The sequence below is a fragment of the Dipodomys merriami genome, unplaced genomic scaffold (assembly GCF_024711535.1).
Source record: "Dipodomys merriami isolate MVZ:Mamm:240054 unplaced genomic scaffold, mDipMer1.0.p SCAF_19, whole genome shotgun sequence".
Lineage (NCBI taxonomy): Eukaryota > Metazoa > Chordata > Mammalia > Rodentia > Heteromyidae > Dipodomys > Dipodomys merriami.
The window spans coordinates 28,318,707-28,331,079 of NW_027203270.1; the positions used below are offsets into that span (position 1 = coordinate 28,318,707).

Below are 12,373 nucleotides of genomic sequence, written 5' to 3' on the forward strand. Positions count from 1 at the left end.
TAAATTAAGTAATTCTCCTATAACTTAACACCCAGCTTCTAGCAATATCAACTCAGCCAACCTCAACATTTTGGGTCATTTCAACTATAATACTTAAAAATGAGTCTTTTAAAGGCAAAAAAAAGCTAAAAATATAAATCAGGCACTGTGGCTCATGCCTGTAATCTACCTAATCAGGTGGCTGAAGAAGAGAAGCCCAGGCAGAAACATCTGGGAGACTCTAACTCCAAATAACCAACAAAATATCAGGCTGGAGGTATGACTCAAGTGGTAGAGGGCCAGCAAAAAAAAGCTAAGAGTGGCCCTGAGTTCAAGCCCCAGTACTGGCACATATGCACGCATGCATGCGTACATACACACACACACACACACACACACACACACACACACACACACACACACACACACACACACACACACACAGAGGCAAAGCCATAAGCACATAGTGTTATTGCACCTCAAAAAGTTAACCATGTTTCTTAATACCATCAAATATCTCATCAGTTTGTATTTCCCCAGTTGCTCATTAAAGGATGCATTTTACAGTTAGTTTGGGTTTGAATCAAGTAAAGTCAGCATATCATACTTGGTTGACATTTGTCTATATTTCTTAGAATCTAGAGTCCCCATCTTTACTTTTCTTGTAAGTTATTGTTGTTAAAGAAGAAACTGGGTTATCTGGCCTGTAGTTTCCCAATCTGGATCTGGCCATTGTGGCCTTGAGTGTCACTCACATTTCTGGTAAATTTTAAGGGGATCCAAACAATCAGATTCAGGTTTGCTTTTGTTTCCGTCTTGGCAAAAAAATAATGCCTAGTTGGGATCTGCATTCTGGAAGGAGGCTCTGTCTCTAATTTGAGCAGGAGACACAGTGTTACCAGTGAGAGATGCTGATTAGAGTCCCATTGGACAAAAGGTCAAACTATAAAACTCTCCAACACAGGACTAAGCAGTGGGCAGATTCACACTTTGAATGTTGAAGGTTGGTTTGGAGAAGCAACTCAGAGGGCTGAGGGATAGGAGTCCATGTCTATCGGCCTATAACCATAAGGACAGGAAGTTGCAGGGCTGGGGATTATGATGGGGGCCAGCAGTAGGAAGAGCAGGGACTTGTGGAAGGGGTTGTCCCATCTTGGGGGTGGTGTAGATACACAGATGTGTTTTCCAGGACTCACTGGCCACTTACCAGCAAGGGGGGACTTGCTAAGAACAAGGTGCTGTCTTTCAACTCCTTCCCAGTCCCCAAATCCTGTTAAGAGTCACCTCTGTAGGTCTAGGCTGTCAGGAAATCTCACCTGCACCACAGTTCTTTACTGCCCAAATTCTTTATTGGGTACTATCTATGCCAGGTGCCATGCTGGGCACCAGAAGTTCTCATATAGCCAAGACTGCCATGCCCAGGCTGACCATGATGTGCCCACTGAGCAGTCACCAACAGTGTGCATTAGGACCTACTTTCCTTGGTTCAGTTTTTGCCAAACACAACCCATGAATTTATCAAAAAATAGTCTTTATTGTCACTGGTATAAAACAGAGCAGATCAACTGGCCTCTCAGTCTGTATAAAGGGTGGGGCATGAGACCACCTGGGCTGTGGCCATTTCTCTCATCATATCCCAGAACTCCACAATGGGGGACAGGGCTTCCCAAGCGTGTGCCTCTGAGGAACAGGATGAGGATGGCCTGGGTGGATGTGTGGATGGGGGAGGGAGGATTCTGCCTGATGGAGGCAAAGGTTTAAAGGAGAAAACTGGAGTGGGAGAAGCCCCTCAATCATTCATCCCCACTCCCAGCATCTCCCCAGTTCATTGAATGAGGGGCCGTGGCAAACCTGCCACCAACAGAGACCGCTCAAGTGGCCTCAGAAGGCCACGCGCGTGCAGCAGTGGCGCAGCAGGCAGGGCAGTATGCCTCGGTTCAGCTGGTGGAACTCCACAAGCTGCAGCAGGTCCGTGAAGCGGGTCTGGCCATCATCCATGCTGAAGTAGAGGCAGCCCTCTTCCTCGCTCTGGGTGTGCCAGAGGACAGAAGTCAACAGAACACGAGGCTGAGGAGCTGCCTCCTGGGCAGGGCTGAAGGTCCCCACTTCTTTTTTTTTTTTCTTTTCCTTCCTTCCCTTCCTTCCCTTCCCTCCCTCCCTTCCTTCCTTTCTTGTTTTTGGTTGGTCATGGGGCTTGAACTCGGAGCCTGGGCACTGTCCCTGAGCTCCTTTTACTCAAGGCTAGTGCTCTACCACTTTCTACTCAAGGCTAGCTTTGAACAGTGATCCTCAGATCTCCACCAAAGGCTTATGTCTGACCATCATTTGATTTTTGAGACAGTTTTCTACCTTTTGCCTAGTCTGGGCCTCCTGTTTCTGCCTCCCAAGTAGCTACCACCATGCCTAGCTGGGAGGTTCCCACTTCTTTTATCTGTTGTTGGTTGTGGGGCTTGAACTCTGGGCCTGGGCGCTGTTCCTCAGCTCTTCAGCTCAAGGCAAGCGCTCTACCACTTGAGCCACAGTGCCACTTCCGGTTTTCTGGTGGTTAATTGGAGATAAGAGTCTCACGAACTTTCCTGTCCAGGCTGGCTTTGAACTATGATCATCAGATCCCACCTGAGTAGCTAGGATTAAAGGCATGAGCCACCAGTGCCTAGCTCCCACTTTTTTACACAGGGAAAATCAGGAGACTCATAATGGGCCAGGGAGCAACTTGTGAGGGGCTGATGAGAGGACAGGCTGGTGGGAGTCCTGCAGGGAGTGGAGGCTCCTGGGAACGAGGGAGCTACTCACTGGGAGGATGAGATAATGCTTGACTTTCTGCAGGTGGCACAAGGACAGGACAAAGCCCTGTGGGTTCCGCTGGCTCTCCCGTACCAGGAACAGGCTTTGGAGAAATCAGGCAACATTATCAAACATGCATAACTGTGCCTTGCCCCAAGGTCTCTGTAAAGGATGGATCCGCTACCCACATGGCCCAGCGCAAGCCCTTACCCATCCACTAGGCCCTGCTGCCCAATAAGCCGCTGGCTTTCCTCCCGGGAGATGTGTCCATGGAACCAGGACTGTGTGCGGTGGATGGCTGGGATGGAGGGAACAGATGGGCTATCAGTTGGGGAAGGGGACAGCCATCCTTGGACTGGTATGCTTAGAAGCTGAGAAGCCCCACCCTGACGGCCCCTGGGCCTTCACCTACCTGCACTGAGGCTCGTGCCAGAGCTGGGAGTGGGCAGGCTGAGGCGATGGTTTGTTTTCTTCTGCAGAGAGGTAGGGGATACAGGGTTGGGAGAACTGCCTGGTAACACCTAGCTAGGGCCCTCCCTGAGCTCTTCTCTTTCTCCCACAAAGATATAGAGAAGAGTCCTGGCAGACATGCAGATGGGTGCAGGCCTCTCACCCTCCAGGCCTGGGCCTCCTCCAAGGCTGCACTCAGAGCTTCCCGGGGGTTCTCGATGACACGCCCAGCACGACCAGAGAAGTCCATAGCCACCAGCGTATTATCTGAGACGCTCCTCTGGAAATGGATCCGAATGGGGAGGGGAGAGTTCAAGACATCTGCTCCAGGCCAGGACTGGGGTGCCTTTCTGCACAATGCTGTACACACTCACCAGAGGTGGGGAACCCAAATAGGATGGGCGCAGGTGGCGAGACTGGGCCTGCTGATAATTCTTGTACAGCTGCATCCCATACTGAGGGTGGGGAGAGAAAGAGGACTCAAGGTCAAGAGGATCTGGGGGTCTGGGCTATGACACCCCAAAAGCAGAGCTGTTTCTGCCTTGGATAAGGGGCCCTTCCAGTGCCCCACCCTATGCAGGCTCACCTTGAAGAGGCGGAAGGCAGCCATCCAGCAGGTGCGGCTCTGTTGGTCTTCACTGCAGAAGATGTGAAGCCCCTTGTGGCCATTTCGAAGCTTGTTGGGCTAGTGCGAGAGAAAATAGCCTGATCTCAGATCTGCATTTGGAATCAGATCTCCAGGCAGAGCTCCATGGGGGCAGGAGAAGACCCAGTGGTTTCCAACAGTTCAAGGTCCCTAAAATAGAGCTCAGAAGCCCAAGGTAAGATCTTGGGGGCCTATGTTGCTCTGACCATCCCCCAAGGTCACGCCAGGCCAGGCTAGCCATAGTTACCTTAACACAAAAGCCGAAGTCCGTGGGCATCCCATAGAGCTTGCGGCCCTGAGTTACCACATACACGTTGGACTCGTTTACATCTGCCACATACTGCAGGTGCCTTGGATCCTGAGCAGCACAGGGAAGCAGAACTTGGTATAAGCAGATGCTATCTCCTCAATACTGGCCCCCTCCTTACTGCCAACCAGGTGAGATTTCAAGACCAGGGAGGGATGGGAAAGGACCCATGGTCACATAGCAAATATACAAGTATAGTCTACCTTGAACTTGGGTCACCTGCTACCTCCTGGGAGAGGTAAGCTGGGCAGGGGTTGAGGGGCGTGAGGGCATGACCTAGAGGCTGCCAGACCCACAGGAGTAGGAAGAGCAGCAGAGGGTCAGGAGGAGCTTAGGGAGAGAAGGGCCCAGGAGTTTCCAGGGGGCAGGGGTATGCAAAGGACTAGGGATGGTGCCCTCCAGACCTTACCTTTGAGGTGCCTTTGGTGGAGTAATATAGTCCAGAGCGGCGCAGGAAACAGAAGAAGCGTTTCCAAAGCTTGCGGCCTGAGCCCCGCAGCTGCAGGAAACCCTGGATCTCTGGGAAGCTGCCAGCATTCAGGAAGTTCTGAGACAGGAGAAAGGGGGAGTAAAGGGCCTGGATTTTAATCCTAGGGAAGATTGGCTCACACCTGCACTGACTAGCCCCATTTAACAGCTAAGAAACTCATCTTCCAGCCTAGAAAGTGTCTTTTTTTTTTGTCCTGCCAGTCCTGTAGCTTAAACTCTGGGCCTGGGCACTGTCCCTGAGCTTCTTTTGCTGAAGGTGAGTACTCTACCACTGGAGCCACACTGCCACTTCCAGCTTTTATGAGTAGTTTATTGGGAGTTAAGGAGCCTCAAGGAATTTCTTGCCCGGGCTGGCTTCAGATGGCAATCCTCAGATCTCAGCCTCCTGAGTAGCTAGGATTACAGGCATGAGCCACTAACTGGCACCTGGCTAGAAAGTTATATACAATCACACAAAGAAGAGGCACGGGGCTTCAGGGTGAACAATCATTGGATCATTCTGAGGAACTGTGACTACAGTGAAGTAGGGGACCCCCTCACCTGGATGAGGTCCTCATGGGATACACCCGTGTGTACATCCAGACAGCTAGAGACCATCTTTTCTGGGAAGAGGGAGTGCTGGAGCAGAGAAGGGTCAGGGGTCAGGGATCAAGGGTGCAGGCTGGAGTCCCACAGTGTCCCTGCAGTCACAACCCTCCTCCCCTCAAACACACTCACTGGGGAGCTCTTGAACAGTTCATACTTGGCGAAGTTTTTCCGAAAGACCAAACGGCTGTCTCCACCCACAGGCCAGGCTGCCTGTACTTCAACCACAAACTCATGGTCCTCCAAACCCCGCTCTGGGGTCAAGAGCAAAAAAAAAAAAAAGCATGGATTCATGGGAATTAATCAAATCTGACCCCAAATGTCAGGCATGGCCAACCAGCTCACTCAAGCTCCTGAGACCCCGACTTACCCAGTGCTAGCTGGGGGTGGCATTCCACTAGTCCCCAGCTCTCATCGCTCAAGGCGTGAGCTTTCTGCACAAGCATTTCACACACATGGCCAACTGTGGTGCTGGCAGCCACCTCCACAGACCGGCAGGCCCCGTCCTCGCTGTACACCTTCACTACCTGCACCCCAGGAGTTGCAAATGACTTGGGGGCAGGAAAAGGGGGATTCTTTTGCTCTCTTCCTTTCTTTTTTTTTTTTTTTTTTTTTTTTTTTTTGGTGCCAGTACTGGGCTTGAACTCATGGCCTTCAGCTCTCACTTGGCTTTTCTGTTCAAGGCCCCACTTGAACCAGGCCTCCAACTTCTGGCCTTTTTCTTTTGACTAATGGGAGATATGACCTTTCCAGCCCAGGCTGGCTTCAAACTTCCATGCTCAAATCTCAGCCTCCTGAGTAATTAGGATTACCAATGTGAGCCACCGGTGCCCAGCCCTACTTCCCTTCCTGTGTTCTCAGAGACCTCTGACCGAGAGGCTCCCATCTTTGCCCAACAAGGCACCATGCCCACCCAGGCCCAGAATGCCCTGTGCCATGGGACTCACATGGAGGCGGCTCTCATCTCTTGGGAGCAGTCCCCTCATACTGGAGGACCCTCCACGGATGGGAGAATGAGCTGGAGGGCTACAGAGCTCAGGGAAGGGATTGGGGATGGATGGTAGAGAGGTGGCCTGAAGCTCCTCCTCTCGAAGTTTCCTAAGGCAGACAAGTAAAGAGGGAAGGGAATCATCTCGGATTAGCCAGGGCTGGCCTCCCCTGCCAGCCCCTCCCCAGTCCCTTCACCCCATTTATACCTGCTGGTGGGGATGGGCAGAGGCTGTGACCTCTTCACCTCCTCTGAAAGGGGGATATCAGGAGGCAGGGGAGTCCCAGGAGGGGTCCCAGGAGCTGGGCACAGGTCTTCCGGGGAGCTGCTAAGATGAGGTGAAGACACATCCAGCTCCATGACATCTGAGGGAGAAGAGGGAGGTGGGGACTGAATTGAATCACTCGGTGCCCGCTCAGTGCCCTTGTCCCCAACCCTGTGGACTCCACACAGCTGTCACTCTCAACTGCCACTGCTACCCTCTAGCTGGATTTTCCTGGAATCTTCACAGAAGGGAATGAGCCCATTTTGCAAAAAGGGACACTAAGGCTCTGGAGAAGGAAGCACTGGGTGTCCCCACTGGGTGACTCTGGTGTTTGGACCTGGTGCTTTTCCTCCAGCCAGAGCTATTCGGGGCAAGAGTTGAGAGGGTCCCGTGCCACAGGCCTGGCTGTACCCACAGATGTCTGGACTCAGCTCTCAGTGTCAGGGCAAAAGACCACCCCTTCTGACTCCTGGTGTGGGCTGCTCGCTCACTCAGGGTTTTTCCAGCACTTTGTTGCCAGACCCAGTTGCCAAGCCTGTGTGGCAACACCTGGCAAGTGATGACTGATGTACAGAAAGGGGAGAGGGAGGCAGTGACAGGCAGCAAGCAGGAGGGAGGGGAGGGAAAGGCCTGCCCTGCAGTCTGTGGCCACCTCCCCACCCCAACCCACCCAGGTTGCTTGTCCTGCTCAGAGCCACTTCCTCTGTGAAGCCTCCCTGGATTTGCCACATTGAGACCAAATGGCTCCCTTTCAGTATCATGTTAGAACCTTTGTGTCAAATTACTGCGCATGGGGGCTGGGAGTGTGGCTTAATGGTAGAGTGCTTGTCTAACATGTATGAAGCCCTGGGTTCAATTCCTCAGTACCACATACACAGAAAAAGCAATCTGGGTGCCGATGGCTCACACCTGTAATCCTAGCTATTCAGGAGGCTGAGATCTGAAGATCACAGTTCAAAGCCAGCCTGGGCAGGAAAAGCCGTGACACTCTTTTCTCCAATAAACTACTCAGTAAACCAGAAGTGGTATAGTGGCTCAAGTGGTAGAGTGCTAGCCTTGAGCTGAAGAGCTGAGGGACAGCACTCAGGCCCAGAGTTCAAGCCCCATGACCAACAAAAAAAAGAAAGAAAAAACTGGAAATGGTGCCATGGCTCAAGTGGTAGAGCTCAGAAAAGCTCAGGGACAGAGCCCAGGCCTTGAGTTCAAGCCCCAGGAACAGCAAAAAATAAATTAAGAATTAATTACTGTGCACCTGTTTTACCACCCCATGGCCTAAGAGTATCAGATACCCCTGCCAGGCTCCCATGTCTTAGTACTCACAGATGCACTGACACCCAGGACAAGCAAAAACAGGAGAGAAAGGGCAATGATGCCCACTGAGAAGAGAAACAGCATGTCCTCTGTCCCAGATGCTGAGACTTGGAGGGCCCAGCCCCCACCCATACCTCTTCTCCAGACACGGAGTCAGGGCTACAAGGCAGCCTGGGACACCTGGCAGTGCCCATCCACCCACCCCTGGGATGGGGCAGGCACCTGTCCCTTCTGTGAGGGCATGAGGGGATCTGGGGGGACAGGTGAGTCAGGAAGGGGAGGGACGCCTCTGCCCCAGGCTCGCCATTCAACCCTGACTCATCTACAAGACTTCCTGGCTTAGGAGAAACACAAACAACCCAGCCTATGCCTTCCACTCCCAGCTCCTTAACCCATAGGTAGGAGGAAGAGGAAAGCCCAGGAAAGGAGCAAAATGGGAAGGAGGATTCAGCCTGCAGCTCCTCTGACATCATCCCTCTCCTCCCCACACTGGGCCATGTGGGACCAGTCCCACCTGCAGTCTGCCCACTGCAATCCCAAGTCAACATCCAGTAGAAAGGGAGGAGAGAGAGGTAATACCTGAACTGGATCTAGAGTGAAGATCTCTCTTACCCCCCCCACTCCCCTCAAGCACCACCCACAGCTCCCCATTCTAAGCCTGCCAGGTTCTCCTGTGTTTTTCACCCTGAGGATCTATCTAGTACACATCTGACTAGAGGACTCATTGTCACACCATCCTGGGGATGGACTTCCTAACACTCTCCAGTGCCTGGACCTTTGGAATGCCCCATCTCTAACATCGCATTTCAGGGTGAAGTAGGGGAAGGACTTCCAAGGGCCTCCCCTTCCTTCAAATGAGACATCAACAGCGGTGAGGGTAATATTTAGAAGGGGAAGAAGTGAATTTAGGTTAGAGTCTGGCATGGGAAAGGGGACTGCTTCCAGATTGAGGCCCACCTTCAGACCTTCCCCAGGCTGGGGAGGAGGGGGTTAGGCCCAGAAGTGAAGTGCCGCTATGGGGATAATGGGGAAGGGGTTCTCCATTAGGTCACAAGGCCTTGAGCTTTCAGTAAGAATTCTGTGGGAGAAATCCACACCCTTAAATCAATGTGTCCCTTCAACACCACAGCTCTAGACCCTGGCTTCCCAGCCTGCCTCTCCGGTTCCAGCCCCTACCCCACCCTTCTTCCTACTCTCCCAGCTGCCTTGTTTACTTCCTGAATCTTGCCCCACCTGGCAGGCCTAAGGGCAGGTGGCAAGGCCCAGTATTTGGGGCCAACAGAAAACAAGGCCACCTTCCCTGAGTCTAAAGGGGGGGGGAGGGGAAAAGAAGGGGAGGTACACAGAGGCCCAGATGGGAAGCACAAGGCTCTGGGTGGCAGGAATTCCCTATCTCACCCAGTACTACAGGCCTGGTCCCATCAGGATTTCCTGGGGATAGTTTACCCTTTGGAGGATGCAGGGCTGGGGTGAAAAAAAGGATAGGAAACCCCTAGGTGATCAGGAATTGAGGGAAGGCCCAGGACAGGGAAGCTCCACCCACTCCCTCTCTCTCCAAGAAAAAACACCCAATAGGAGAAGGGGGGGCAGCTCTTTTAAAGTTTAATTTGGTAAGAATGTTCAAGTGTCACCTGTGGAGTTAATCATTATTTTGCCTCGGGAAGGTACACACACAGAGCTGGATTCTAAGGGGAGACACACACATACACACACACACACACACACACACACACAGCTGGATTCTAAGGGGAGAGTTTTACTCACACACAGAGCTGGATTCTAAGAGAGTTGGGAGCAGAATCCAGACCAAGCAGCCAAAAGGTTGGGGGACAAAAAGGTTGGGGTCAGTTACACCTAGCCCACAGGTGTCTTTCTTATTCCCCAACTTATCTTACAGACTCGACTCTGTCTTTCCCCAACCTCATCAAACCAGGACCACCTGGGTCCCCCATCCACACTCTCCCTAGGCCCACGGCACTCAGCCCTCCATCCAACCTCCCGGATCTCCTAGTCCTGAAGCCAGGAGGGATCCCCGGGCCTGAGCACCCCCAGGTCCGGGCAGGAGCCGGAAGAGCCGGACACCACGCTCCAGAGAACAGTGTGGCAAGATGGAGCTTCAGCTGTTTGGGGGAACCCCTCCCCTTTACCGCCCTCCAAATTGCAAAATCCCCCCCATCCTGCCCGCGTTTGAATAGTCTTGGGGGACCCCACATTGGAGCAAACTGAGCTGAGCTAGGACGTGGGGACGACCTGGGTGTCCGAACCCCCTTCCCCAAGGTCCCTGAATATTCAGCGGGAAATCGGGGGGAGGGGCTGAGACTTGAGTTATCACTCCCCCCCGCCCCCCCGCCCCACCGACGAGTCTGGGGTGTTTGAGATGGGAGGGGGGGGGAGAAGGTGGTGGAATGGGACCTGGGGAACAGGAAAGGAGGTCAGGGGTGCCAGGTGAGGACGAAGCGGATAACAGGAGAGACGGAGAGGAGCGGGGCGGTGGGACCACGATGCCGTGGGGCGTCCCAGGCTTTCCACGTGGGGACCCCAGGCCTCTGGACACCCCCCCCCACCTCTGAGACAGAGTGCCCGCTTCGGCTCTAACCTGGACCCGGGACACCTGCCTGGGGCCACGGGCTGAGGCGGGGAGACGCCGCGGCCCGGTACCCCCCCCCCCCCGCTCCCGCCCGGGCCTGACTGACATCACGGTGCCGGGAAGAAGTGGGGAGGAGGCGGGGGAGCCCGAGGCCGCCCCTCCACCCACCCGGGCCGCCGGCCACCCGGCTCGGCCCCGCGGCGGACGCGGCCTGGAGCCCAGCCCGGTGCGGCTGGGGTCGGAACAGGTTGTCTGAGACCGATCTGCCTCCACTTACCTGCAGAAGAGACGCTGGACCCCGGGTCCAAAGTATTTGGGATCTCAGGGACCCCCTATCCCTTCAGATGCCCGGCTTCGACCTCTCTACAGGTGCTAGCAGAGTGACCCGACTCTGGACGGAGACGTCCCCGTCGGGGGAAGAAGAGGAGGAGGAAGAGGAGGAGGAAGGAGCCCCTGGAATCCAGATCCCAGGCCCAAGGAAACTAAAATCACCCTGGGCAGGTGGGGGCGGGGCCGGAGGCGCGGGGCGGAGGCTCCGGGGACCGGGAGGCGACCGGGATTGTTTTTCTGCCCTTCGGAGCCCGCAGGGCAGCAGGTGTGGGGGTGGGGAGGGTGGGAAGGCGGGGAGCGGGGGTAAGGACCTGGAGAGCAAGGCAGATCTGGAGTCCTGACTTACCTGGGGGGGAGGGGCTGGAAAAGAAGTGGAGACGGCCCGCCCCCTCCCCGCACGCCCCTCCTGGCTCGCCGCCGGCCAGGTCATTGGCCCAGCCCGGGGGCCCGACTGCCGCTCTGGGGCCCACCCCCTCGGGCAAAGGGCGCCGGGAAGGGCGCGCAGAAGCCAGGCCGAGGGGACTGTCTAGCCACCTGCCTTAGCTCACCCTTGGCCTCCAGCCGCCGGTCTGGTCTCCTCCAGAGGCACCCAGAGTTCTGTTTTGTTTTGTTTTTTCCTCTCCCTTCTGAGCAAGGCCTGGGGTTCTCGCTTTCCACTTCTCAAATCGCAGGGGTTTAAAGCCGGGTTCCCAACGGGAGGAGCCACAGCGACCTAGGGAAAACTGGAGGCCCAGGTGCCGGGGAGTCCACTTCGAGCAATTAACGCTAGCTTTCGGGGTAAACAACACCGGGGAGCCGGAAGAGGGGCAGGGAGGCCAAGATCAAAGGCAAAGACACGGGCCACCTCCAAGCTAGATGAGGGTGACAGTTGGGAAAATAAACAATCCACGGGGTGATCAGAGGTCTGCTCCCGGGGAGCTCGGAGGAGTGGCCTCCACCCCAACTTTCTCCAAACCGTTTTCCTAGAAAAACCAGTAGGCCAAGCAAAGGGCGGGGGGCGAGGGGGGGGGAGTGAGGGGGCGGGGCAAGGTCGCCTGGGTCAAGGAAAGGCGTAGGGCAAAGGCAGAGAAGGCAATCCACTCCTTCTGGTGTTCACCTGTTTTAAGGACCTAGCATATGTCCGTCTCTTGCTTGGTTCTAGGAATGCAGAGGTAAACAACAATAACAGACCCGCCCTTACCCTCCTGCAACCCAGTCTGAGAGACTGACCTGAATCAGAGATTCACACAAATATGAAATGACTTGTGGCAATTATGGCGGGAGGGTGACTCACACGAGGAGCTAGGGAGTCACCTCTCTGCAGAAGTGAGGATTGAGCCGAGGAAGCCGGCCGCACTAGGAAGGAGATGACTAGGGAGAGAGTGCCAAAACCCCAGGTAGGCGGAGACCTGGAATACAGAGACAGAGAGTGGGGAGGGAGGGGAAAGAGCCCACTCCCAGGGACGCCTGGGCATGAGCAGCAGGTACGGAGAAAAGCTATTGTGCTTCTCAAAGAGGGCCTGGGAACCACAACCTCAGTCTCTTAGCTGAGGAGAAAAACAGATCTTTGGGCTACTCCTCAGCTTCAGAGACACAGGAATGTAAGGTATTGACAAGCCCTCAGGTGACTGTTCTACAAACCAGGTATGAGAGCCACCCATCCTGTTTGTCCA

The 12,373-nt window shown here is 54.5% G+C and overlaps 1 protein-coding gene across 3 annotated transcripts; it reads right to left on the reverse strand.

Moving 5' to 3' along the window:
* Positions 1-1,493: 1,493 nt before the first annotated feature.
* On the reverse strand, positions 1,494-12,014 carry Grb7 (growth factor receptor bound protein 7). Of its 3 annotated transcripts, none has more exons than XM_070028125.1 (15): positions 11,931-12,014; positions 6,437-6,593; positions 6,188-6,338; positions 5,611-5,767; positions 5,373-5,494; positions 5,196-5,273; positions 4,576-4,713; positions 4,107-4,217; positions 3,800-3,898; positions 3,588-3,668; positions 3,377-3,493; positions 3,176-3,236; positions 2,974-3,061; positions 2,773-2,866; positions 1,494-2,007 (listed from the first exon to the last, which is right to left on the reverse strand). In XM_070028125.1, exons 2-15 carry the CDS (start codon positions 6,586-6,588, stop codon positions 1,861-1,863), a joined length of 1,596 nt encoding a protein of 531 aa, XP_069884226.1. In that variant the 5' UTR covers positions 6,589-6,593; positions 11,931-12,014; the 3' UTR covers positions 1,494-1,860. The 3 variants fall into 3 exon arrangements, with proteins under 3 accessions (XP_069884226.1, XP_069884225.1, XP_069884224.1); XM_070028124.1 differs by lacking the exon at positions 11,931-12,014 and adding an exon at positions 11,270-11,354; XM_070028123.1 differs by lacking the exon at positions 11,931-12,014 and adding an exon at positions 10,669-10,944.
* Positions 12,015-12,373: the final 359 nt, after the last annotated feature.